The 27611-nt window shown below is 41.1% G+C and overlaps 1 protein-coding gene across 1 annotated transcript; it reads left to right on the top strand.

Annotated features, from left to right (window-relative positions):
• Positions 1-2451: 2451 nt before the first annotated feature.
• LOC119653016 (acyl-CoA Delta(11) desaturase) lies at positions 2452-27200 on the top strand. The gene is made up of 6 exons (XM_038057454.1): positions 2452-2626; positions 2687-2892; positions 3368-3498; positions 26299-26504; positions 26588-26877; positions 26948-27200. The coding sequence occupies exons 2-6, from the start codon at positions 2694-2696 to the stop codon at positions 27157-27159; spliced, it is 1038 nt and encodes a 345-aa protein (XP_037913382.1). The 5' UTR covers positions 2452-2626; positions 2687-2693; the 3' UTR covers positions 27160-27200.
• The last annotated feature ends 411 nt before the right edge of the window (positions 27201-27611 follow it).

Below are 27611 nucleotides of genomic sequence, written 5' to 3'. Positions count from 1 at the left end.
TCGTTGGACATACCACATCATTCCGGATATTCGGAGATGGTTTGAACGAAACCATGAGGAATTAAGCTACGAGTTAACACAATTCTTAAGTGGACATGGAGGTTGTCGTGCTTATTTACATCCATTGTTCACGATGAATCACCATGCTGCCCAAGATCTGGTAACGTGGCTGAGAATGCGAAGCATGTTGTATTTGATTGCCCCAGGTTCACCGCGCACCGAACAAGAATGAAAACGGTCGCAGACAGGCGTTTAACACACGAAAACATTGTGGAGTTTATGCTGGAGTCAACGGATGCCTGGGACCAGGTTGTAAGGGAACTGCAAGCTATTCACCAACAGCTTAGGCAGGGAGAACTACGAGGAAAGCAAGGAAGGGAGAGAACCATAATGAGCTGCCGTTAAAAGTTGGTCCAGCCCCGCGACGCAATACTTGATAAGAGTTCCGTAGGAAGAGTGGAATGAAAAGAAGGTGGTTTTAGTGAGTAGAAGTCTCATATAACTGCGTGGCAGAAGCCAGCAGTAGGTTCCATCCTACAACACCAAAAAAAGAAAAGAAAAAATAACGGTAAACCGATTTTAATAAGGTTTTGTACTTACACAAAACTTTAAAAAGGGCTGGGGAGAAGTAGATTCTTCAAGAATGGAATTAGTATATTTGACCCGAATATTAATTATTCTCGTTAATTATGATACTCATCGAGACCTTTCATTTGGTACCCTACACGACTATATCCGGTGAAAATAATTTAAATCCCCTTTGCATAAGCATAGTTCCCATTTGTCCACCAAATTTCGTTCGGATCGGTTTAACTGTTTTGGAGGAAAGTGCATGTGACAGACAGTGAATCGATTTTGTGTAAAAAGGGGAGAAAGTAATCAAAGCTGGAAAAGTAATCAAAAATCTACTGCGAAGTTCAGGGTCGTGAGAGGTACGAGCCACCTTTTTAGAATTGCAGAAAAGATCCTCTTCTTCTTACTCTTAGCTTTTGTCTCGTTGAGAAACCAGGTTGGCTCCTCTGGATCTAATTTGCAATTTTTCTTGCACATAGGGTAGTTCAAGGTGGAGCCGAGAAGCCATGAAATCACTGTCTAGAGTGTCATGCATCGTTATTTCAGTCACATTTTACATTTGAGATGTCCGTTGTTGATGTGTAGAGCATAACGAATGTCAGTTGATCCAAGTTGGGCTGATTTTTGAAGCAATTTCATAACACAGTTGACCGTTGGTTGATTTTAAGGTTTTGTTTGTAAAACAAAACCTTATTAAAATCTGTTCAATCTCTGTCTGTCTGTCTCTCTGTCACAGGCACTTTTCTCAGAAACGGCTATACCGATTGACACGAAATTTGGTGGGAAGGTGGGACCTGTGGACCCCCAGACATGCAGTGAGTGATGTCCTTCTACGTTGAGATTTAGGGGGGGGGGGCTCCCCATACTTGTAAAAAGGGGGTGTGCAATTTTTTTCGCCAAATATAGTCTTGCTGGGTATCAAACGAAAGGCCTCGATTAGTACTTTTCGAAGCCGGTCTTAGTTTTGAGATTTGTTAAAAAGGCGGGGAGTGGGAGGGGTGCAAAGTGATGACTTCATTAACGGACCCATTCTCAGAAAAGTACTAATTCTGACATGCTAAATGCATATACTAACGGGCTACGTACAAATGAGAAGAAACAAACGAAACCTTTCATACCTGAAGCGCCCAGCTTCCGGTTTCCCGACTTGTTCTCATTGAAGGTGTAGGAAATTGTGATTTTTTGGGAAACGAAAAACGCTATAACTCTGTAACCGTAAAAGATAGAGTGCTCATTCCATGGACCAATATTCCTCAAACAGGTGGTACTATCCGCCATTAAAATTAGTACTATCAGAAACGGGACACCCTGTATAGTCTCAATTTTGTGAGAAAATTCACCACAAGTGATTTGTCCTTGTTCAGGGGGTCATAACCATTATAACCAAAACATGATTGCCGTGGTTCATTCTGAAAGTATTGTGTTCAGTTAGAACACAGATAGAATGAGTGAAAAATTTTACATTTCAAGTTGATTTTTGGGACACTAACCACTACCAAAATAATAATGAATTGAATCAAAATGCAACATACATTGGTTAATATACGCATGAATATATGCGAATGATAATAAGTTAACATAAAAACAGGACACCGGTGGCGATACGAATTATTGTGCTCCTAATTATATTACAGTCAGTTACCATGTCCCACGTTATACGATGGAAGCGCTAATAGAATAAATTGAATTTTCATGAGTTTTGTAAGTATCGTCGCCTGGAATGTATAATTTGTCTCTATTAAACAGTTAATACCAACTTCCTACATATGTATCTACGTCTATGTGTTGACTACAATTTAGGTGCCTAAAGTCCGTCTAATTAAAATGCCTTCTGTACATGACGTCGATGGATTTCGAACTTATTAACGAATTTAACTAAATTCTCATTTGTCAAGTGGTCGTCATCAAAAGTGGTTGCTTTTCGTATAGCCACTATCTCTTGTTACAGTAGGAACTTACCTCACATTTAAGGAACAAGTGCACAAGTGGAAGAATAGTAACGAATTGATTTACATGAGTTCTTTCTCAAACTGCGACAGATTTAAAGCAGAGTGTAAGAGTCTATAGTGCGCGAAGTCGTTTACTTCATTTTTTATCGCTCTACTACTTGCAGGTTAATCATGACGGCGGACGAGAAAGATAAAACAGCGTCCAGCCTTAACCAAAGTCTATCGAAAGATGCACAGGGCAAAAAGGAAGTAAGCTCGAAGAGAGAGTCAAGCTGGCCTTCAGTCCTATTCTATATACACCTCTACATACTGGGATTGTATGGAGTTATCGTCCTTTTTACAAACACATCGTTGCTGACAATTATTTTCAGTAAGTCTTCCAACAAGTTTTTACATTTATTTGATCCTTAAAAATAATTCTTGCCTAGCAATTAAGTAAATTGTTTATTGTTTTACGTAAAATATATGTAATTTATACAATTCAATTAATTGGTCACCAAAAACTATTTTTTATCAACTGTTAAAAAGTTCAATGTTCATCAATGATAAATTCCTGGAAGTTAGTTATCTAATCCACAAGCTTTCATTCTAAAAGAACCAGAATGGAGCAAGGAATACAATTATAATAAAAGAATTCCTTTGCCACTAGTAGCTTTGATGCGATTTGCAAACTCAAGTGGAAAGTGGAGATAGTATTGATTGATTGATTGATTGATTTCTAAAATAGAATAGAATGTTCGCGTTATTCACATTAAAAACAATGTCGGCGATTTGTTTAAAGAACTATATTTTCCCTCCATTCACGATCTTACAATATTAACTCCCACAAATTTTCTTTACCCTAGCTTTCGTCCTAATATTTGCTGGAATAATTGGCACAACTGCAGGATCACATCGACTTTGGGCCCATCGGACATATAAGGCAAACGCATCTCTCCGTTTTATCCTAATGCTATGCCAGACCCTCACAGGACAGGTAACTACGTTTATTCATGATATTCAAATATCTTGACATTTGACTTCCTAAGTCGTGAATCTATTTAATCTTCGTCTGAATGCATATCAAGAGGTATGGAAATTCTACATTTCATTTGCACACATTACCATTCACAGTGTGTACATTGGGCGCTTTGAAAAAATACTAGTGGTTACCTTCGATGCAACACAAATTATAATAGAACTGAAAACTGAATAAAAATTGTGAACTTTGCCGTATCCCTTCCCATCGCTGGGGAAATTAAGACTATAAATTGAAGGTTTGACCCCATTAAGGATTTAATGGCTTTTTGGACTTCGCACGATCTTTCCTGGATTTGATATCTATTCCCAGCAACCTACAATGAATCCTCGTAAATTGAACAAAGCTACGGAATGAAATTAATGGAAATTATCATGTTTCAGAGGCCGATGGACAAGGACAAGCGTTTTTCCATGTAGTTGAGTTGATGGATTCGAGGATGCTTCCTTTAAATCCTTCTGCTAGGCAGCTTCCAAAATATCTTTATACTGTTCTGAGAGTTTAGCAGCATATTAGTTGATAAACGGCGTGGGGAGACACCTCATTATATCGCACGTTTCGCTTCTCGCTCGTGGTGTAAGGGCCATGAAAACATGCGCAGACAATTGACGAGGTAGCTGCTTCCTAGTCTTTCTGCAAGCGAATACATACATGAAAAATTACCTCATTTCCACTCTGATGGGGGGTTAGATCAAGTGTTTCCTATTAAACTTTGATACGGAATTTACTCTCAGATCTGCATATAGCCTTTATCTGCTATTAAGGGGGTCAGCCCGTGTGCCGGATCCGCGGAATCGATTTTTTTTTTTTGGTGTTGTATCTAGATATAGTGTAGAATATATGGGCAAAGTGATTTTTTGATATTCGAAGTCGTTCGGAAATTGTAGTGTTAAACACGTGATAAGTCACATACTAGATTTATGTCGATCGCCGTAATAAAGCTCATATTTATCGATCCGAATGACGTTCAAATGACCTTCGAATGACTTCGCTAAAAGGACAAGAACTAAGGCTGTGTGTTTGTTCAAGAAACCTAAGGTTTATGGACTAGGTATAGCAGATCAATGGTTATCATCATCATCAGCAACGGCGCAACAACCGGTATCCGGTCTAGGCCTGCCTTATAAGGAACTCCAGACATCCCGATTTTACGCCGAGGTCCACCAATTCGATATCCCTAAAAGCTGTCTGGCGTCCTGACCTACGTCATCGCTCCATAGATATTGCCCTTATAGACTTTCCGGGCTGGATCACCCTCATCCATAAAAGTGACCCGCCCACCGTCACCTATTGAGCCGGATTTTATCCACTACCGGACGGTCATGGTATCGCTCACAGATTTCGTCGTTATATAGGCTATGGAATCGTCCATTCTCATGTAGGGGGCCAAAAATTCTTCGAAGGATTCTTCTCTCGAACGCGGCCAAGAGTTCGCAATTCTTCTTGCTAAGAACCCAAGTTTCCGAGGAATACATGAGGACTGGCAAGATCATAGTCTTGTGATGAGACGTTTCGAGCGGAACAGTTTTTGTAAGCTGAAATAGGCTCTGTTGGCTGACAACAACCGTGCGCGGATTTCATCATCGTAGTTGTTATCGGTTGTGATTTTCGACCCTAAATAGGAGAAATTATCAACGGTCTCAAAGTTGTATGCTCCTATCCTTATTCTTCCTGTTTGACCTGTGCGGTTTGATGTTGTTGGTTGATTGGTTTTCGATGCTGACGTTGCCACCATAACATATTCTTTGTCTTGCCTTCATTGATATGCAGCCCAAGATCTCGCCTCAATGGCCGCCTGCTCGATCTGGATGAATGCAGTTTATACGTCTCGGGTGGTTCTTCCCATGATGTCGATATCGTCAGCATACGCCAGTAGTTGGGTGGAGTTAAAGAGGATCGTACCTCTTGCATTTACCTCAGCATTACGGATCACTTTCTCGAGGCCCAGGTTAAAAAGAACGCATGATAGTGCATCCCTTTGTCGTAGACCGTTGTTGATGTCGAATGGTCGTGAGAGTGATCCTACTGCTTTTATCTGGCCTTTCACATTGGTCAGGGTCAGTCTAGTCAGTCTTATCAATTTCGTCGGGATACCGAATTGTCTCATGGCCATGTACAGTTTTACCCTGGCTATGCTATCATAGGTGGCTTTAAAGTCGATGAATAGATGGTGCAACTGTTGTCCGTATTCCAACAGTTTTCCCATCGCTTGCCGCAAAGAGAAAATCTGATCTGTTGATGATTTGCCTGGAGTAAAGCCTCTTTCGTATGGGCCAATGATGTTCTGGGCGTGTGGGACTATCCGGTCTAGCAAGATAGCCGAGAATATCTTATAGATAGTACTCAGCAACGTGATACCTCTATAATTACTGCACTGTGTGATATCTCCTTTTTAAGGTTTTGTGTGAAACAAAACCTTATTAGAATGGTGACGGTGTCTGTCTGTCCGTCTGTCCGTCTGTCTGTCTGTCTGTCTGTCTGTCTGTCTGTCTGTCTGTCTGTCACACCCGATTTATTCGGAAACGGCTAGACCGATTGTCACGAAAATTGGTGAGAGTATGTAATCTGGTGATCCCTTTACATGCAGTAAGTGGCGCCATCTTACGTTAAGTTTAAGGGGGGCTCTCCGTACATGTGAATGGAGGGTGCAAATTTTTTTTTCACAGAATGTAGCCAAGTAGGGTATCAAATGAAAGGTCTCAACTAGTACTTTTCGAATCTGGTTCAATATTTGATATTAGATGAAACATAGGGGAGTAAGGGTTGAAAATATGACCCACAAAAAGTGTAACAGGTCTCGTTCTCAGAACCTATCCAACCGAAAAATCTGGAAAAAATCACAGTGGTGCATCTCTACGAAATCTAGGCCTCAAAATATATCCGGTTCCGATATCTGCACAAATAAAGTTAATAATAGTATATTTCCACATTTTAGAAATTTACCCGGCACCCCCCCTTATGTTCATCCCAGAAATACAAAATTTGGCATGAGTATAACGAAGAATATAATGCACAGTTTGGTGAAGTTTGAAGAAAATCCAACTATTATTAACAAAGTTATTGGGGGTGAAACTTTACAATTTTTTCTGAATTTCGTGCACTTTACAACCCGCATGACGTCATCATCACATATCAATTCGTCAATTCCACAACGAAATGAATTCTTATGAATTGGGTCGCAGACAATTATTTTGTTTTAGTTTTTTAGTTATTTGTCAACCAGACATGTGTATATGTAGGTATATAATATATGCGTGCTAATGAACTTTGCGGCTAGTGCCTAATTCAGATAGATATAAGACGTAAATCGGAAATATGGGTACGATAAATTTAGATACGTGCATATATGTGTACAGCAGGTAATAGGCAGTTTGTTTGTTTAGGGTGAGCGTGATATCTATGGCTCTAATATGTACGTATGTCTCGTAGTTTGGAAAAATATGAAGGATTATGTTGGATTTGTAGCTATATACGGACAGAGAAATGTGCGTCTCTTACATAAGATGAACACAAAACCTTTATACCCGAAGCGCGAGCTTCCGGTATTCCGACTTGTTTATGTATGAAACAGATAATGCCTCGTTACCAATCGTCGGGCATTGATTCGCTGCCCCATACCTTGAGCACAAGTTGATGAACCACTAACTGGGTGCCTTCATATTTAACCAATTCGGCTGTAATTCCATCGACTCCTGGCAACTTATGATTTCTAAACCGATGAATTCTACGGACTGTTTCTCCTATACTTGGTGGTGGCAGTATTTGTCCGTCGTCATCAGTTGGGGGGATTTCCAACTCGCCGATGTTCTGGTTGTTCAGTAGGTCATCAAAGTACTCAACCCATCGCTCCAATATGCCCATTCTGTCGGAAATCAGATTTCCCTCTTTGTCTCGGCAGGATGAGCATCGTGGTGTATAAGGCTTCATTCTGCTGACTTGTTAGTAAAACTTGCGCGCCTGGTGCGGTTGCTCCCTGTACTTTTCCAGTTCACGGACTTGTTGGTTCTCCCAGGTTCCTTTTTCCGTCTGTGAAGTCGCTTCTCCGCTCGACGGAGTTCGTGATAAGTCTCTGCCCGTGCCCCCGTTCTTTCAGAATGCAACATTACTCGGTATGCAGCATTCTTCCGTTCCGTTGCTAGCCTACATTCATCGTCAAACCAGCCGTTCCGACCTTTTTGCGGCTAGGGCCAAGTATCTTTGTGGCCGTATCGATGATAACGTTCTTCAGGTGGTTGTGAACATCATTTAATTAATGGTCAGTTAAGGTTTTATGGCTAAAAATCGCATTCTACTTTTTAAATGCGTTTTTCTCGAAACTGCATGTTGAAAATCCCCTGCCACCATAGCCCAAAATCGATCAAACGAAATTCTTTGAAATTTTCACGACTTATTCAGAACATATTTCTACGGTCCGCAAACTAGGATAATTGCGATTCATTCGGTAGTTTCTTTTTTATTCATTGAAGAAGCCGTAAAAAGACACCAAAATTAAAAAAAAAAAAGTTTAACAAGGCACCAAAAATTTAGTTTGTAATATTTTTTAATAATCCTAGTTACTGTGACTGTAGTTAAGTCTGTACTTTAAAATGCCGTTTGCTTTTTTTAAATGATCGCAGCGCCATCTAGCGCGGCAGCAGAAAAACACCTTTTTTGGAGATGGGTGTATAAATTGCCCTGTATTTCAATAGCGAACTATGCGATCGAGGTGGAAAAATTACTATGCACGCTCAAGATATTAATAAATCTATGGTGATAAACTCGTAGTTGCATCTTTCTCCAATTCTTCACAAGTAAATTTCTAAAAAAAGCCAAAAAACGACCTTCACACGGGATGAACCCCTTAATGAGATTTGAAGTGCATTGCGTCCACGATTTAGACCCTGCAATCGTAAATCTCAGAATAGAGTAAATGCACTTCGTGTCTTGCTGGTGGGGTGAAGCTCAATATAGGGGTCGATATTGGCATTTAATCTTTAAGTACTTAATTGTTTGTAAACTTAAGTAAACTTGTAAGTGTTGTTTCAAGATTTCAAGCATTCAGCTCGTTTGTGGCTAATTTTAGACCTAGTGACTAGAAGTGGATTTTTACCAAAAGTTACAGACTTGCGTTTTATTCGCATTGATTATTATGCCCCAGTTATGGTAGAACATACCAATATTTACCAAGTAGTCTTCGATTGCTGTAATTGTCTCGCTGCAGGAGGCCGACAAGATAAGCATTTCGGCAGTAAATCGAAAGTAATCTGTTCAGCTCTGGGGAATCAGAAAGTCAAGGTAAAGACACTCTACAAGTTTAGTTATGAAGTAAATCCCTGCAGTACGCCCGAAGTGAATGACAGCACATCGGGGTATTTTTTCGTCTACACTAACCTATGTAGAAATGCCTCTCTTGGAAGAAATTAGTACTTCTATTAGTCGTGATAGGATAGTCATCATCGATTAATTTATATATAATCCAAAAGGCTCTTCTAAATCTAGTGCACTTTCAACAAATATTGTTGACGTCAACTCTAGTGCTCATGGTATTATAGCGATGCATGTATTTTGCTCAGAATCTAAAGTGGTGACTAGGAATAATGCTTTCGAGATTTCATTCCAACCCTGAAATCCATGCTTTCTCAAAAAGCTTAGCCAAGTTAGGTAATAGATTGGCCTAGAGTTAGGCATTCTTATATGAACCCAATATGCGGCTGGCAGGGAGGAAGACCCGCTTTTGTGTTATGTTAATTTAAGTAACCGAAGAGATCCACAATGGAAAATTTGTTTGAAATATCAGTGCCAATCAAATCAGTATTGAGAATGTCGGCAGACGGGTGAAAAATGCTAAGCAAATGACCTACCGGAACTGAAATTTTGAACGAAACAGAAACTTTCTGTCGTATCAAGCCCGATGCGACGGTTTCACAATACTCAAAACACACATGTTCAGAATAAGTGAGTGCCCGGACAGTGCAGTTTTCGATGATGCAAGCAAAGAATATTGGGTTGGACTTTAATGATTGCTTGCCTATCATGTTGAGCATACCGAGTAGATTAGCACAGAAGACACCACTCATGCGCTATTCCGGCTTAAATCTGTCAGATGTTGCTGGCAAGGAGCTTTGATGAGCAATAAATAGTTCGGAAAACTGGAGGGGCCCTGGCTGAGCCCGGGTACAATATTTCTCGTATGAGAAGGTCACCAGTAAACACAGTCGGGATGCTCATAGTATAAATCAGATTCTTTTCCACTGCTGAATTTGAATATTTCCTTAGACGAGGGTCGATTTGGAACTTGCAGGATCGAACTTTTATTCCTCTAAGTGGGGTGAAGTTGAATCAGAAACGAATCGATGAATAAGATCTCATCGAGCAGAAACGTGCTGCGGATCTTTTTGCTACGGCGGATGGTGTGATCCAAGGCGACGTGCTTTTAAAAAGTTTATAATGAAAGAGCGATTTGAGAACGTCTAGTGCGGAATTTGTGATTCGTAGTTAGAAACGTTTTTTTTACTACACTATAATGGCGCCGGTGCGGTGATCCATCAAACCATCAATAGTTTTGCTTGGAGCACGGCAAACTTGAACTAATCGCAGTATTCCACATTATTCCAATATATAAATATTGGAGCAATTGACTGATCTTCGCCCCACATTACTAAGGGAGCTCACTGACTAGCGAAGCAATTCCGAAGGTCTGTTGCACAGACCTTACATCAATACCGAAAGTCCTATTTACAATTCCACTGTGGGTGTTGTGGTTTCAAGAAAGTTCTATCAGCAACTGTTCACTAGTGGTTGGCTTTGCATCCGAATTGTGATTCACATCTTGTGTCGCACAACCTATAGCTGCGGAACTGTGTCACCAAGTTTCCCAGGGTCTTAAGGATCGAAAAATTATAGGCTTAAAAGAGGTAAGCTCTAAACCGGCGGTGTTTCCCTAAATATAATCATTCCTATATCGGGCTTTTGCATTAACATATTCAACATGCCAAAACTTTGTAATTCTAGAATGCACTTATTTGAGATATCGGTATGGAGAGTGTTTTGAGACCTAAATACAATAAAGATGCAGCTTCGTATCTTTGTCAGAGTTTTCGGTTAAGAAGTTTCTGAGAATGGCTTCATGCAAGAAGCGATCACTTTTAGTCCTAAATCTAGAAAAGGAAAAAATCGGTTAGCAAGCACTCATAGAACCGATTAAGCATCCTTGGCAGTGAAGATAATGGGCATTGACTTAATCCGCCAATTTACTTGCGCGAGCGAAATAGTTCCATACTGGTGAATTCCTTAAAACAGAAAATTGAACGTAACAAGATTGAATCGGTAGATAATGCCAAAAGCCGATTCAGAGTACAGTTTCTATTTAAGGTGAAGCAAATGCCGCAACCAAAGAAACTCACCAAAAGTCTAACCCATTCTATTTCTAACTTGCGATATCTTTTATAACGGAGGATAACGGTTAAAGAACTGATGAAAAAAAAGGCTTGTTCCATGTCTTATTTGTTAAGAGTATAGGCATACGAAATCATTGTATGTAGTTCCAAATGAATGCGTCATATGTGGTGACCTCCATTCCATAAAAATAAATGGTAACTGCTATAACACACACACTGCCAATGACGGAGAATGTCCCGTGTACGTCGAAGTGAATCAAAAGTGCCGACCACCAACCAAAAGACATGTAACAGCCGATCTGAACCCAACCACTCTTTTCAACGCTCGGGACAGACTTGTGCCTACTAAAGCCCAGTCGACCTTGTCTTATTTTGGTGCCGTGAAATTCAAACGTCGAATGGTGAAATGGTCATTCAAAGCATGAACCGATTCATGTCATCAATGGAAAACATGATGCAAGAACTCATACGAAACCTGTCTCTCAAAAAATGAGCCTACCACTGGAATGCGAATATCCTTATATATCTTTTTGTTTAGGGATAGAATGGCCCGGAGCTCGCCATCTACTAAATGACGGCGCACTAATTTGACGAGCAAATTACTCTTACGATGTAGTGCACGGGCCACCCTATCTTGGACGGGTACAGTCGACTCATTTGTGACCGAGTACCGAAGTCAAATCAGGATAATACTCCCGGACGAGCACAATGCTGACAACATTACCTCCTACAGTGTACTGTACTGTAAAAAAATGACAATAATACATCGATACGGAATCTAGGCTTCAAAATACATTATATTACGATATCTGCTCAAATAAAGTTGATAATAGCATATCACTATATTTTAAAAATTTACCCAAAAATCTACATTTAATTCAGTCTACAAGTATAATAATGGGCATTAGTATAAGTGATAATACAAAACATAATTTTAAAAAGTTTGAAGGAAATCCATCTATTACTAACAAAGTTATATTAGGTCAAAATTGTGTATTCCATTCATCATAGTCCAACGGTTCTGAGTCCGCCATCTACGGACCGCAATTTGAGTAGCAATTCGCCCCGCTCGGCTCAGCTGAAACTAGTCTAGGTTAAAATCTGGCGCTTTCAAACAATAATTCAAACACTTGTCGGGTCTTAAATTAAACAAAAATAGAGCAAAATGTCGTCACTCTGCTCCTCGCGGTCTCATCAAACAATGCCTCGCGCCTTAACCCCGCGATCAAAACCAACCAGCTACATTTTTTCTTTCGGTTAGTGTTCCATCCGGATGAATACGTATCTACGTAAGCACCAGCGGTATTCAACTTTTGTACTTATTTATATATATTACGCACATTTGGCGCATTCTGTAAAGTAGAAATATTCATATTCGTACTATCAATTTAGATGCAGATCAGTATGCATTAATAAACAATGTTTTCCTTCAGGGGTCGTCAACGATCCTCCTTGTCGACGTGAATGGGGTATTGTGAGCCTAGCTCTGTCAAGACGGTAGTTGTGGCATGTATCGGCACCCTGGTCGGGTAGTGTGCATTGAACCAGTATTAGTAGACTGCATTGCCCCGAGCCCGGGAGTTCCGGGATCAGCTAATCTTAGGTCAGACCTCAGGGAACTGGGGTAGGGGCATTGTCCCGTTTCGGACAATTGCGGCCCGCTCCCTTCCACTCGATGCGCTGGTAAAAAACTTAAATGACGAACAAAAACAAAACAAACGAGGAGATAGTGGGAATAGAGAGTGAGCTGGCTGTGTTTATACGCAGCACGAAAATGCCTCGTTCGCCCCAGCGAAGGACACAGCAAGGGCTGAAAACCCGACGAGACATCAGGACGCACAGACGGAGAGAAGGACTCGCAAAGTGATGCGGTACCTACAACGGAGACGGGAACCCAAACAGTACTATGTGGCGCTATAGTTGCAGAAAGAGGCACAGTGAAAACTGCCGAAGCTAACTAAATGATTTCGAATATAAGCCGAGTGGAAGCGCTGTCGACTATTCTGGCGCAAGCTGAAGAGGAAAGGCTTATTAAGAAATGCGCAGCAGTTGTGAAGCGAATGCGATCTGTGACGTTCCTCCAGGATTGATATCACCTCTGTCAACTGCCGAGGCCAAAAGCACGCTGTGGTGGAAGTTGAGGAGCAATAAGCGAGGAAGCTTCTAAACAGGGGGAAAATCAGAATTGGTTGGATAGTGTGTAGGATATTAATCCGGGGCGCCCCAACCAAATGTTACAGATGTTTGGATTATGGGCTCACGTCTGCAACCTGTCGGGGACCGGACGGGAGGGCAACATGCTGTAAATGCGGTCAGTCAGGTCATAAAGCGAACACCTGCAATGCATTCTATGCGGGGATCATCGCGCGTCTGGTGACTCGGATGGTTCGGGACAGTGTCCAATCTTCAGAGCAGAACTGGAAAGAGCTAGGACCCAGTCAACATAATTCGCATCCAACAAATCAATACACACCGAAATGCAACCCCTCACGAGTTGCCGACCATCAATACATTGCTTTCGAAGTGGTGGACACAAACTCTCGGTGTACGCCCAGGAGGGCATTGACGAACCTTCTATGTATTAGTGACGATGGAAATTGCAGAGCTCCGGAAGGAGTGTCAAAGGCTCCGCCGCTTAGCACAACGTCTAAGCAACCAGGAGGAGACATGCACCATAACCACGGAGTACAAAATAAAAAGGGACCAAAGCTCGCGTGGGGATTCGGTTGCAAACTGGAAACCCGAAAAATCGGGGCTCTGCGGAAACCTAGTTCACTTAAAGCCGAGCAGATGGACCGCATTGTACAGGCACTATTCCCGGCGCACCCCGTACGAGACGATGACGTCGGCGCGGAGGACTTTCCACTTTTCTCTAAAAAAGAGTTGGAACAGGGAGTCTTCTTTAGGAAAAGCAAGAAGGCACCATCATCCGATGGTGTTCCAGCACAGGTATACAAACTGGTATTCCAACACCGACCTGACCGCTGCTCGGCGCATTCAACGCTTGACTGAAAGAGGGCATTTCCCTGCCGGCGATTTATCTCCACGGCAGTTCGATTTTAGAGCAGGGATCTTATCAGTTGATGCTGTCATGCAAGTCGTGGTTGCCGTTCGACGAGCGGAGGCGGATGGTGCTCCTTGTAACGCTTGACGGCAGACACACCTTTAATTCCGTAAGATGGAAAGATATTCAGGCATACTAAACAATACTTTCCACGTGCCAAACTATCTCTTACGTATATTGAGGGACTATCTGAGGAACCGCTCCCTGCTCTATCAAACTCCAGAGAGTCAGAGGAGGATAGAGGTCACGTTTGAGGTAGCACAGGGATCCATCCTAGGGCCGGACCTCTGGAACGCTACCTATAATAGTCTACTTAAACTCGACATGCCCCAAGAGTCGCGTCTGGTCGGTTATGCAGATGATGTCGCGGCGCTTATTGCTGGGCGCACTGTCGAGCAGGCGCAAAGCAAACTCGGCATATTGATGCGACGGGTAAGTGGATGGATGACTACTCATGGTTTCAACCTTACCCTGGAAAAAACCGAAGTATCCTGACTAAAAAGAGACTTCCGACCCTGCGTCCCATATCATTCGGCGAATCAATAATCGAGTCAAAACCAGCGATAAAGTACCTCAGGCTGACTCTTGACTCAAAGATGAGCTTTTGTGAGGAAACCAAAACGGCAGCAAACAAGCCTGCAGCTGTAGTTTCGGCGTTACGTAGGCCAATGGCAAATATTGGTGGTCCTACATCTAGCAGACGACGTCTCCTCATGAGTTCAACGCAGTCTGTCCTGCTCGACTGCGCAGAGGCAAGGAGGTATATCGTAAGCATCTCGCGCAAGTATAAAGACGGGGAGCTTTGTGGATGGCGTCTGCGTACCGCACTGTCTCTGCATCGGCCGTGATGGTGATCGCGGGAGTGATCTCCGTTGCCCTTCGTAACTTAGGTCCGTGGCTGAATCGGAAGCATGGTGAGACACTATTACCTTATCCAGTCCTTAAGTGGGCTTGGAGGTTTTCAGTCTTACCTGTACAAGATCTACGGATTGTGTGTTTTGCAATGGAATTGTGGGTGACGCTCATCACACACACTCCATTGCGGGAGTCCAATACTCTGTACGTAAATGCTAACACCTACCCTACCGCCACAAAAAAAAAGAGAAAAAGAATGGACAATGTTTGTATCTGAAAGTTTCGAAATATTTATGTGAAGGATTATTTTGAATTTGTAGCCATGTGTGAAAAGAAAAAGGTACATAGAAAGTTCCTCGTATAAGATGAACACAAAGCCTTCATAGCTGAACTGGGACCTAGCCGAGTTGAAAAGTCAACTTTTCCGCAAATATATCAACAATTGAAAGGAAAAATGCCACAGTCTAAGCAAGGCCCCCCCTATACCACGCCTGCTAAATCAATCCCAATCGATTCCTTCAGTTTGTTTTGTCGTTTTTAAGTGTTCGTTTTCCCAGTCCATGTCTGGCCCGTGTAACTTAAATTTACACTCGTCAAACACTCGTCCTAGTGTTCCTCACTCTATTCGATATGTTCATGAAGAACTAACAGAAATTGATACAGTTTTCAGACGATATTCACTTTTCTTTTAAATCAATTACTATTTTAAATCTCCAAGTGTGAACCGGTGATGTACTCAATCTTTCCTTGGCCAAGTTATTCTAGGGGGCATTTTTGCCCCAGTATTTCCCATCCGCCGATAGTTGAACAGATCTCTTGCAATTCTCCCACCTACAACATCTGAGTAACTCACATTTTCGTTGGCCAAGCTTCTTCTTCGGAACCCAGTTGTTCAATTTTACAAGGAGAAATTGTATAGTATTTAGCATCAAACTTTTTCTAAACTAACCGGAGATTAAATTTATAAATAATTTATTCAAGAAACATTACGCTGGTAACTATCCTGTAACTGCAGTTATTGTGAGAATTACCCAACATTTTTACCTGGAAACCTAAAATTTAAAAAAAAAATATCTTTGTGGTTTTTCTTTTGTGGCTAGTGTATAAACAGACAACAACAACAACAAGAAAATCCATATTCATTTCTTTTAGAAGTAATTTAATACGTTATTCAAGCTCCGTAATCAAAAATTACTTCAAATATACGCTTGGGTATGCAGTCAAAACTTTTTTTTAGTTTGCCTATCGATATAAGATCTCGTACCTCTTTTGTTTGCGTATAAACTACGTACAAGGATTCAACAAAACTTCTCTGTCAGGTTCAGATCTGGGCTAAATACCGACCACTCACGAATTGCCATTTTTTCTGTAAAGAGCGTTTTAAGGTAAAACAAAATCATGTTAAACCGATTCGCCATCTATCTGTCAGACACACTTTTCTCCTAAATAGCTACACCGATTCAAACGAAATTTCGTGGACATTTGGGAACTATTAAATTCATACAAAAGGAAGGAAGGAAGGAAGGTTTAGTTTTATTCGTAAAGGCCCAACTTCCTGTATTCCGACTTGTTTTTATCTGTCTTAGATGAACTTCTTCACATTTACTAATAATATTGAACTCCTAGTGTGAAGCGTATGGGGTTGACAGTCAAGTTGATTATCAATACAATGCTTTCTAGATCAAATTATTTGTGCTCTAAAAAGTAGAGTGCAATGAATTTTTTACTGTGAACGTACAGAACTGTCATGCACTCAATGCGTCTCAAAAGCGTCCAGCTTCCGGTTTCCCGATTTGTTTATTTTTTTCCTGTTGAAAAATCAAGTCGTCGCCGCATAATTCTTTTTCATTTCATTTCATTTATTTACTCATAGTGACTTACAACTAGACAATGATTACTTAATGCTAGCTTAATAACGGCTAATAGATCTTAACGCTATCAAACGGGTGACTATTACATAGTTTGGCCAACCCGACCTTCTCTGTAATCTACTTTACTGTGTATATTTTTATTTATACATCGATCTTGACAATTTATAATAGCACTTGGTATTTTCAAACTGCACCCGCACTAAAGGCGCGAGAAGGTGAATTTTTACTTACTTAACCTAGTTACATATAACTTAACCTAACTTATTTTAACTTAACCTAACTTAGTCTAACATAATTAATCCTTAACTAATATTTACAATAAGCACATTACAATTTCCTGTGCTTATCCTCTATCCACCCCTACCAGGCAAGGAGTTTCAAAAAGGGTAAGGATTTTGGGTCTTAGAGATGAACTCACGATTTGGCAGGGCCTTAAGAATGTGGCCAATGGGGAGGTTTTACCCTGTTGATAGAGTTGCCGAATTAATGGGTTGGGGTGGTCCTCCGTTCTTTCGAAGAACCTTTCCATTATTGTGAGAACATGTTCTCGAAGTGGTTTGACTTTTGCTCGCCTATACACTTCGGCGTTTTTGCCGATCTTTTTTGTTTTCCAGTTGTAAGACAAGCCTGTGCAATGTCTAAGGATTCGGCGTTCGAATGACTCGCATTTTGCCATTGCTTGGTTGGGGCAAGAGATCCAAATTGGTGCTCCGTAACAGATAACGGGTCTTATAAGGGCCTTATACAGGGTCAGTTTGGTTTTGGTGCTGAGACCTACTGTCTTGCGAAGAAGATAGTAGATGCTACTGACTGCACCGCGTGCCTTGCTGATAGCGAGCTGAAGGTGGGGTTTGAACTTGAGGAGTTCGTGCAGGGTTACTCCCAAGTATTTGATCGAAGTAGATCCGCTCACTGTGGTGTTCCCGATTCTCATTTTCAAGCGTTTAGCTTTCCTATGGATGCCTCTAGAACCTAAGTGTCTAGATTTTCTCCTAAAGGTGCAGATTTGCGTTTTTCCCTCATTAATCTTGATTCCCCAACTACGGTAGTACCTGCAGAGATTTACAATGTATTTCTCAACCGCTTTGGCTGCCCTGTTGGGGTGGAGGTTCGAAGCGAAGATAAGCGTGTCATCGGCGAATTGAATCAGTTCAACGCCGTCATCGGGGATCGGAACGTCAGCCGTGAAGATATTGTAAAAGGTTGGCCCTGAAATGGATCCTTGTGGTACACCCGACGTTACCGGCAAGAGATCGGAGAATTCATTCCCCACGCTGACATAAAAGTGCCTATCTTCGAAGAAACTTAACGCAAGTCTAATTATCGGGACAGGGAAGTCATTATCTATCAATTTGGATATAAGTCCGTTTACCCACACGGAGTCGAAGGCCTTTTCCAAATCTAACGCACATGCTACTGTGGGTTTATTGTTGACGTTAAGTCTTGAGACGACAATGTTGTGTAGGTAGCTCAGCGCGTGCTGGGTTCCGTGTTTAAAGCGGAATCCGAACTGGTGGTCAGGGATAACTTTGTTGAGATTACAATGCTGGACTAGCCCAATTGTCCATGCTTTCTCAAACAGTTTGCCAAGGTTGGATAATAGGGAAATGGGCCTGAAATTGCTTGGCTCGTTGGAGGTTCCTTTCTTTCGGATCGCAATAATTTTTGCCACTTTCCATGTGGATGGAAAGTAGCCGTTATTAATACAGTTGTTGAAAACTGCTAATAAAAACTTCAGTGAGGCTCTGGGGAGGTTCTTTATGACGAAGTTCGGGATTTCATCAGGCCCGGCTGACCTTTTACCGTTGAGGTTTCTGGTTAAGTCGGTGAGTTGAGGTAAACTCAGAAAATGTTGCGATTCCGATGGCTTGACTGAGGTGTTGGTTGTGGTGAATTTTGTTAGCTTCTTGGAGCTCTCAGAGACGAAGGCCTTGATTGTTGAATCAACAATCGACGATTTAGCCGGGTTGTTTTGAGGCGGAGGGGAATTGAGCTGAGTCTCAAAAGATTCCGCGAGAACTTGCGCTTTCCTAGCGTCACTGCAGATGTGCTCCCCGTTCTTGGAGAGAGCGATATTGCGGGACTTATGTTTGCCGGTTAGCCTGTTGATATGCTGAAAGCGCATAATTCTTCTGCGCATTCAATTATTATTGTCTCCAGTTCATAATACTCTACTCAAAAATACGGTGAATGTATGGGTATTTCCACTTTACGCGCACTATAAAGTCTTACAATTTCGTAAATATGTCTGTGAATGTTCTAATTAGCGGTGTTAGATTGTACTTTTTAAGGGCTTAACCCCACTTGTTGCGCAAAAAATTGGTCATTTTCAATTTTCCATTGAAGAAAACTGGGAAACTTTTTGGAGGGATCATATCTTCTTCTACTTTTTCTTCAGCTTTTGTCCCGTTGACAAGCGGGATCACCTAGTCGTGATCGCTTTCGCCATTTGGCTCTATCGAATGCCTGATCTGGGTGCAATCTCTTTAAATCCCCATCCATCGTATTAAGCCACCGTTGTTTCGGCCTACCTTTTGGTCGTTTATCATCGACTTCGATCTTCAGACCAATCTTGGCAAGTGAATTCTCGTTAGCACGAATTGTGTGATCATACCATCGAAGACGCCTCCCTCGCAATTTTTCCACGATCGGTGCAATCCCATAACGATCGCGAATATCCTCATTTCGGATGTGATCAAAACGCATCACGCCACTAGTCCAACGTAACATCTTCGTCTTTATTATCTCTTTACCTGATATCAGCATTTTATTTTTGTTTTACTGAGGATAATACGTTGCCTCAAACCCTCCTCCTTTACCTGGGCTTGAGACCAGCATACTATGTTAATAGCATGGCAGAGTTTTTGGAGTGATCATTATATCCACTTAAAACACATACATTGGACAATTTTGCGTAATTGCGTTATTGAGAAACATTTAATGGTTACGTCATAAGTTTCAGTAAAAACAATGTATTTGTATTTTTCTGTTTTGCGGTGACCAAAATTGTGGCGAACTAAATCATCTGAATAAAAAAATGTCGATGGAGTCAAATAGTTGTAATAGGCAGCGTTTGATCAAAGAATTTTAAGAAATATGTATTTTTCACAAAATGGCGAACAATCAAGATTGGTTCAATTTTTAAAATCGGTTCAATGTCTGTCTGTCATCTGTCCGTCTGGTGCTCTGAGGTGGCGGTGAGGAAGACGGGGTGGCAACCCTGTCGGCTGAACCAAAACCAAGTGGCCGAGGAAAACCTCCATAGTGGTGGCACCGGGAGGCGCTGTACTCACTTTGGCTTACCTGCCGTGATGCAGTAGGCGAATGCTCCAAAGGCCTAATCAGGGCGATCAGACCCGAGTCTGCACGGGGACTCATCTGAAGTGGTAAATTGATCACGAAACCTTACCAGCGTTATACTGGTATCATGGGAACCGGGATAGCTCCTGGACTCTCATACTTCGGGTGAACTCCTGTTGTATGTGAGTACAGCTCGGTTATTTGCGGTAGGCCCCCTAGTGGGAGTTTCATGAGGGTTGTGGTTATGCTCAAGCGAGAAGAGACCTTCGAGCCTCGGCGTGGTGTTGCATTTCAACACGGGTGCCGTACTCCTTAGTTCGGAGAGATTTCGGTAGGTCTTGCATCCACCAGTATGAATGCTAAACCCTGCACTTTGTATAGACTGGTACCGTTGTTGCTTGTCTAAACGGGCTCTGATTGTGGTCACAAAATCAATCCGTGTCTTAAGAAGACCATGGGATTAAGCCGTCCAGATAGGTGCTCACGTAAAACCCCCAAGGACTCACTGCCTGCCCGTCTGTCTGTTTGTCCGTCTGTCACACACGCACAGTTTTCTCAGAAGCGGCTATACCGGTTGACACGAAATTTAGTGAGAACGTGGGAACTACGAACGCCCATACATGCAGTGAGTGATATCCTTCTACGTTGAGATTTAGGAGGGGGGAGTAAAAATTCTTTTCACCAAATATAGTCATGTGGGGTATTAAATGGAAGGTCTCGATTAGTACTTTTCGAAGCCGGTCTTAGTTTCGAGATTTGTTAAAAGGGCGGGGAGTGGGAGGGGTGGAAAATGACAACTTCTTTAACGGACCCATTCCTAGAAACTACCCAACCGAAAAGTCTGAAAAAAATCACGAAGCTGCCTCTAGATGATGTGCAGGTCTGAAAATACTATCCATATCCATATTTATTCAAATTATGTTAATAATAGTGTATTACTATATTTTTGGGGAAATTGAGTAAAACCCCCCTTAGGTTTATCACAGAGTTATAAAAGTTGGTAGTAGTATAAAATATAATATAAAGCATATTATCCTCAAGTTTGATCAAAATCATACTATTAGTAACAAGTTACAATGACTTTCCCGTATAAATTTACTGCAACTGAATACCAAAATCACACTAAAGTGGGTAGTCAAACATGCTAAATGCATATACATAACGGGCTACGTACAAATGGGATAGTTCTACACTCAAATATACTCACAAAAGAAGCAAACAAATCCTTTCATACCTGAAGCGCCCAGCTTCCGGTTTCCCGACTTGTTAACTATAAAATTGGTCGTTTTTGATCTAAAAACAGACGTCTTTTATCGGAAAAAATCGAACGCCAAATTTCAAACAAGTCGGGAAACCGCAAGTTTGATGCTTCAGGTATAAAAGGTTTTGTATTTGCCTATGTGAGGAGCATAACGTAGTTTTCCATTAGTTGATAGCATTGACTCGAGATATTTACATCGCTCAGTTCTGGGCAAGTTACTTCCATTGCCAGAACTGAGCGATTTAAATATCCCGAGGGGTACGTTACTGCCATTGCCATAACTCAACGGTTTAAATATCTCGAGTCAATGCTATCAGCCAATGGAGAACTGCTTCACGCATTAACGTAACCTGGATGAGGTGGCATTCCACAAATGATGTTCTTTGTGATCGACGTATCAGCGCACTTTCCAAGTCTAAAATTTACTATAATGTCGTCCGTCTGCCTCTCTCTATAGTTTTGAATTTCGGCCGACTATAAAAGACAATAAACGGCGTCTAGCGGTAATGGGAACGAAGAAGTTGCATTGCACTGGTGGCATGACAAGTTTTAATCACGTCGGAAATGAGAATATGGGTTTGCACCGATCGTGTAAAAACTGCGAGAGAGGCGTTTTCGATTATGTGGTCACGTAATTCACGCTAACGAGAATTCAACAACCAGTATTGATCTGAACATCGAAGTCAATGGTAAGCAACGAAAAAGCCTGCCGAAACAACGGTGGCTTGATACACTGGATGGGGATTTAAAGGCCTCGCGATTACATCCTGATCAGGTATTTGATTATTTTATCAAATGACGAAACCCATCACGACGATCCAACCCCGCTTGTGAACGGCACAAAGGCTGAACAAAAAGATGTGAGGAGCGACGAGTGCACGACAGCTCCGTGTCACATAGTTAAAAATTCCATTGCCCTCTATTTTTTAGAAAGCAATTTAAATAAATCATTTGATGGAACCTTTGTATTGGTAATGTCAACCTCATACGCTTCACACTCTGAGTTTAATATTATTAGCAAATGCCAAAAATGTAACCTACATCAAATATAAAACAAGTCAGGAAACCGGAAGCTGGACGCTTCAGGTACGAAGAGTTTTGTGTATTTCTTAGTACGTAATACGTAATATATGCAAATATTATGTGAGAATATCCACTTTCGGGTGATATTGACATTCATAGTCTTGAATTTGCAAAGAAGCGACAACTTTGACCTATTAGAACTTTGTTAGTAATAGCGCCATTTCGACCAAAGTTGGTAGGACCATGCTCTATATCATAGCCTATATTACTGTAAAATTTCGTGGTGCTAGGGTGAACTTAAGGGGGGTTTTGCAGCCATTTACTTAAAATTGCAGTAATATACTATTATTAACTTTATTTGAACAGATATCGGTATGGAAGGTAGTTCGGAGCCCAGGCACCGTATAGTGGTAGCACTTTTTTTCAGATTTTTCAGTTGGGTAGTTTCTTAGAATGGCCCCCTTAAAGAAATGATCACTTTCAAACCCCCGCACTCCCCACCTTTCCAACAAATGTCAAAACTAAGACCGGAAAAGTACTAACCGAGACCTTTACTTTGATACCCCACATGACTATATTTGATGAAAAACAAGTCGGGAAACCGGAAGCTAGACGCTTCAGGTACGAAAGGTTTTGTGTATTTCTTAGTACGTAGCACGTAATATATGCATATATTATGTGAGAATATCCACTTTCGGATGATATTGACATTCATAGTCTTGAATTTGCAAGGAAGCGACAGGTTTGACCTAGTATAACTTTGTTAGTAATGGTGCGGTTTGGTAGTTTCTAATAATAGCCCCCTTAAAGGAATGATCACTTTCAACCCCGCCTTCTCCCCACTTTTCCAACAAATGTCAAAACTAAGACCGGGTTCGAAAAGTACTAATCGAGACCTTTAATTTTATACCACACACGACTATATCTAATGAAACAAATTTTACACCCCCCCTTTTGCATGTATGGGGACCCCCCCCTTAAATTCAATGTAAAAGGATGAACCTCACTGTATGCGTGAGCGTTCACAGTTCCCAACTTTCTACAAAATTTGGTGTCAATCGCTGTAACCGTCTCCGAGAAAAATGCGTGTGACGGACAGACAGACAGACAGACAGTAAACCGATTTTAATAAGGTTTTGTGTTTACACAACACCTTAAAAATGTACACCCCCCTTTTGCATGTATGGGGACCCCTCCTAAATTCGACGTAAGAGGATGTAGCTCACTGTATGCATGAGCGTTCACAGATTCCACCTTTCTACCAAATTTGGTGTCAATCGCTATAACGGTCTCGGAGAAAAATGCGTGTGACGGACAAACAGACAGACAGGCAAAGGGACAGACAGACAGACCGACAGACAGACCGACAGACAGGCAAACAGACGGCATACCGACTAAGGCCCTCAAACTTGCCATCAAATGTAGACCGGATATGTTCGCGGAAATATTCAAAACGTGCATGTCGGAGGGTATCTGCCTTGAGGACCGTCTCAGATGATGCGGCGTTCGTCATCTCCGGAATGATGCCAATTGACATCCTGGCAACCAAAATGATGAACATTTATAATACCAGGTCTATCTCTCCCTTATCGCAGGTGAAAAAAGCCGAAAGAGAGAGATCAATAAGCAGAGAGATCAGAAGCAGACCTGTCAGAAAAGGGTCCTTGAACTTACAGGTTGATCCTTTCCATCAGTGAGGAAGGTGGGGTTACGAACCCCGCGGGAAGACGAAAGGAGACTTAGCTAAAGTAAGCTAACTCCGCCCCGTGATGTAATACATAAAGGTGGTTCCACGGGGTAAGGGGAATCGGAGGTGGTTTTAGTGGGTAAAAATCCGCGCCCAGGCCAGAGTCTTTTGAAGATTTCCACCTCCTTAAAGGAAAAAAGACAGACAGTAAGTCGAGGCTGGGGAGAATTAGATTCTTCTTGAATGGAATTTTAATGTTTCACTCGAAGGTCAATTATTCTCGTTAATTATGACGTCAGCATCTTATTTGTATGGCTTAGGATGTTGTTAATTCATATGAAATTGATAAGTTTGAAGTGCTACAACTTTGATACTAATAGCTAGATTTGCATGAAACCTGGCCTGTGTATGCACGAGACTGTCCTCTATGTCGGTGCAAAATTAGTACATATAAGATGAACTTAAGGGGAGTTTTTTAGTCAATTTCTAAAAGTTGATAATATAATATTAGTAAATTTATTTGAGCAGATACCGGAATGGGACATCTCTCGAAGATTAGATTTCACATAAGTGTTTTACACAAAACCTTAAAAAGGGCTGCAGATAAGTAGATTCTTCATAATATTCATCTTTTCATCATTTCACGCGAATGTCAATTATTCTCGTTAATTATGATGTCAGCATCTTATTTGTATGGCTTTGGAAACAGTTTATTCGCGCGATATTGCTAAGTTTGAACTGTTAGAACTTTGGCGATAATGGCCAGATTTCCATGAAATTTAGCACGTATTATCGTCTATGCTGGTACAAAATTAGGAAGTCCTAGGATGAATTTAAAGTGTTTTTTAGTAAATTTCTAAAAGCTAGTAATGTACTATTAGTAAGTTTATTTGAGCAGATATCGGAATGGAACATATTTTGAGGCCTAGATTTCATCTAAGCGCACTGCCCTGAATTTTTTCGGATTTTTAGGTTGGGCAGTTTCCGAGAATGGATCTTGTCTCACTTTATGTGCGAACATTGGACTCCTTACTCACGCACTTTACAATTCACGCCAAAACTAATATCAGTTTCGGAAAGTACAAATCGATGCCTTCATTTGATACTCTACACGACTATATCCGGTGAAAAAATTTTTTGAACCCCCCCATTACATGTATGGGGCCCCTCCTTTGAAGTCCTCCAAATTTCGTTCGGATCGGTTCAGCCGTTTTGGAGAAAAGTGCGTGTGACAGACAGACAGACATTGAATCCATTTTAATAAGGTTTTGTTTTACACAAAACCTTATACAAGTCGGGAAACCGCAAGCAGTACGCTGCAGGTATGAAAGGTCGTGTGTATTTCTTAGCACGTAGCACGTAATATATGCATATATCATGTGAGAATATCCACTTTCGGGTGATATTGACATTCAAAGTCTTGAATTTGCAAAGAAGCGACAACTTTGACCTATTACAACTTTGTTAGTAATAGCGCCATTTCGACCAAAGTTGGTAGGACCTTGCTCTATATTATAGCCTATATTACTGTAAAATTTCGTGGTGCTGGGGTGAACTTAAGGGGGTTTTGCAACCATTTACTTCAAATTGCAGTAATATACTATTATTAACTTTATTTGTACAGATATCAGTATAGAAGATATTTCAAAGCCCAGGCACCATATAGTGGCCACCTCCTGATTTTTTTCCGATTTTTCGGTTTGGTAGTTTCTAATAATGGCCCCCTTAAAGGAATGATCACTTTCAATCCTGACCACTGCCACCTTTCCAACAAATGTCAAAACTAAGACCGGAAAAGTACTAACCGAGACCTTTAATTTGATACCCCACATGACTATATTTGATTAAAAAAAAATCTATGCCCCCCTTTTGTATGTATGTGGACTACTCCCCCCCCCCCGCCCCCCTTGAATTCGTCGTTAAAGGATGTTGCTCACTGTATGCGTGAGCGTTCACAGTTCCCACCTTTCTACCAATTTTGGTGTCAATCACTGTAACCGTCTCCGAGAAAAATGTGTACGACAGACAGACGGTAAACCGATTTTAATTTAAAAATGGCTCAGTAGTTTATGAGTAATTTTGGCCACCGGTTTCCAACGGGTCATTGTAGAAAAAGCTTTTAAAATTTCAACTTCACGTCATTTGCGGAACGGCTGCATTTCTTCCAACGATCGGCTTAAAATTTTAAGGACCTATTCTCAGATACTTATGTCTACTATACTATATTATCATATACTATAAAAAAATCAATTTTGTTCAAAGTTGCAAGCGGCGTTAAACCCTTAAAACAAGCCAATCAAATTTCCGAATCTTTCTCGTAGGGGTCAATCTACAACTGGGTCCAGCTACATCGATTGCACCACGCAACGCACAAAACTCAAGATGATCCATATTATAGCGATAAGGACTTTTTCAGTGCACATGTTCTCGCTCAAATGCAAAGCCTCGGCGATAAACAGCAGCAAATGTTAAAAATGGTCGATATGAAAGATTTAGAGGAGGATAGGATTGTTATGTTTCAAAAGAGGTGAGCAACGCCTGAAGGCGACGCATTGTGCAATGTGCGATATATTTCGAACTACAATTCACTGATTTTTAATTTATTTTAAGGTTTTACTGGGTCCTGTACATAATAGTATTTGCCTTGCTACCTATTAATGCACCCCTGGAATATTGGGGTGACTCGGCTGCCGCGGCAATTTTTGTTACTTTCTCATTAAGATATTTAATAGTTTTGAATGTTTGCTGGCTTATAAACTCCGCGCATTTTATCTGGGGGCTCGATAAAAATAACAAACCATCCGATTCAAATATGATTTTCCTAGTGACGAAAACTTATTGGCCGCATTATCATTATTTACTGCCCTGGGACTACCAAACTGGAGAATTCGGAGACTACGGTAAGCAAATACATGCATATAACACGTCTGTATATACATATTTTTATAATCCCATACATCCTTATTGTAGGCGAAGATATCACAACCACAACTATCAGAGTGTGTGCGGCTCTAGGTTGGGCGAGTGATCTGCAAATGGTTACTTCTGAGGCAGTGAAAAAAGGACTAACCATGGCCGTTGATACTGACAGGCCGATTGTGGATTGTATCAAATTAGCCGCTCAACAGGAATTAGAATGTATTCCAAAAGATCACTATTTGCAAAAAAGCAAATATTTATAATAAATGAAATGAAAATAAAATTTTGAAGGAAATTAAAGTAAGCAGTGTGTAGTTTTCCTACCAAGAGTAACAGCTTTTGTAGAAATTACTATTCGCATTCCTATTCAGGTTCTAATATGCTGAGTTGTCACGAACCCCCCAAAACAGGGAGCCCTTTAATCATGGTCATACGAAACGAAAACAAGTCGAGAAAACGGAAGCTAAACGCGTCAAGTATGAAAGGTTTTGTATATGGCTTATAAAAGGATATTTGACCCCCACTTTGACCCATTATAACTGTTAATAATAATGCGATTTCCACCAAACTCGTTAGTATCATGTTCTAAGTATAGCCTATACTACTGCAAAACTTGATGATACTAACATAAACCTAAGGCGAGTTCCTTTCGACTTCTTTAATGGCATCACAGAAACCCTTTGAGATGCCAATGCCAACACCATATTGAGTGTGC

This window comes from Hermetia illucens, chromosome 3 (assembly GCF_905115235.1).
Source record: "Hermetia illucens chromosome 3, iHerIll2.2.curated.20191125, whole genome shotgun sequence".
NCBI lineage: Eukaryota > Metazoa > Arthropoda > Insecta > Diptera > Stratiomyidae > Hermetia > Hermetia illucens.
The sequence above is the reverse complement of the archived record's forward strand: the minus strand, read 5'-3'. Positions and strand labels throughout refer to the sequence as shown.

Coding starts and splice junctions, on each gene's coding strand:
- LOC119653016 (XM_038057454.1), top strand. CDS start 2,694: ATGACGGCGGACGAGAAAGATAAAACAGCGTCCAGCCTTAACCAAAGT. Junction 2,893..3,367: donor GTTGCTGACAATTATTTTCA/GTAAGTCTTCCA, acceptor TCTTTACCCTAG/CTTTCGTCCTAATATTTGCT. Junction 26,505..26,587: donor ATTGTTATGTTTCAAAAGAG/GTGAGCAACGCC, acceptor ATTTATTTTAAG/GTTTTACTGGGTCCTGTACA.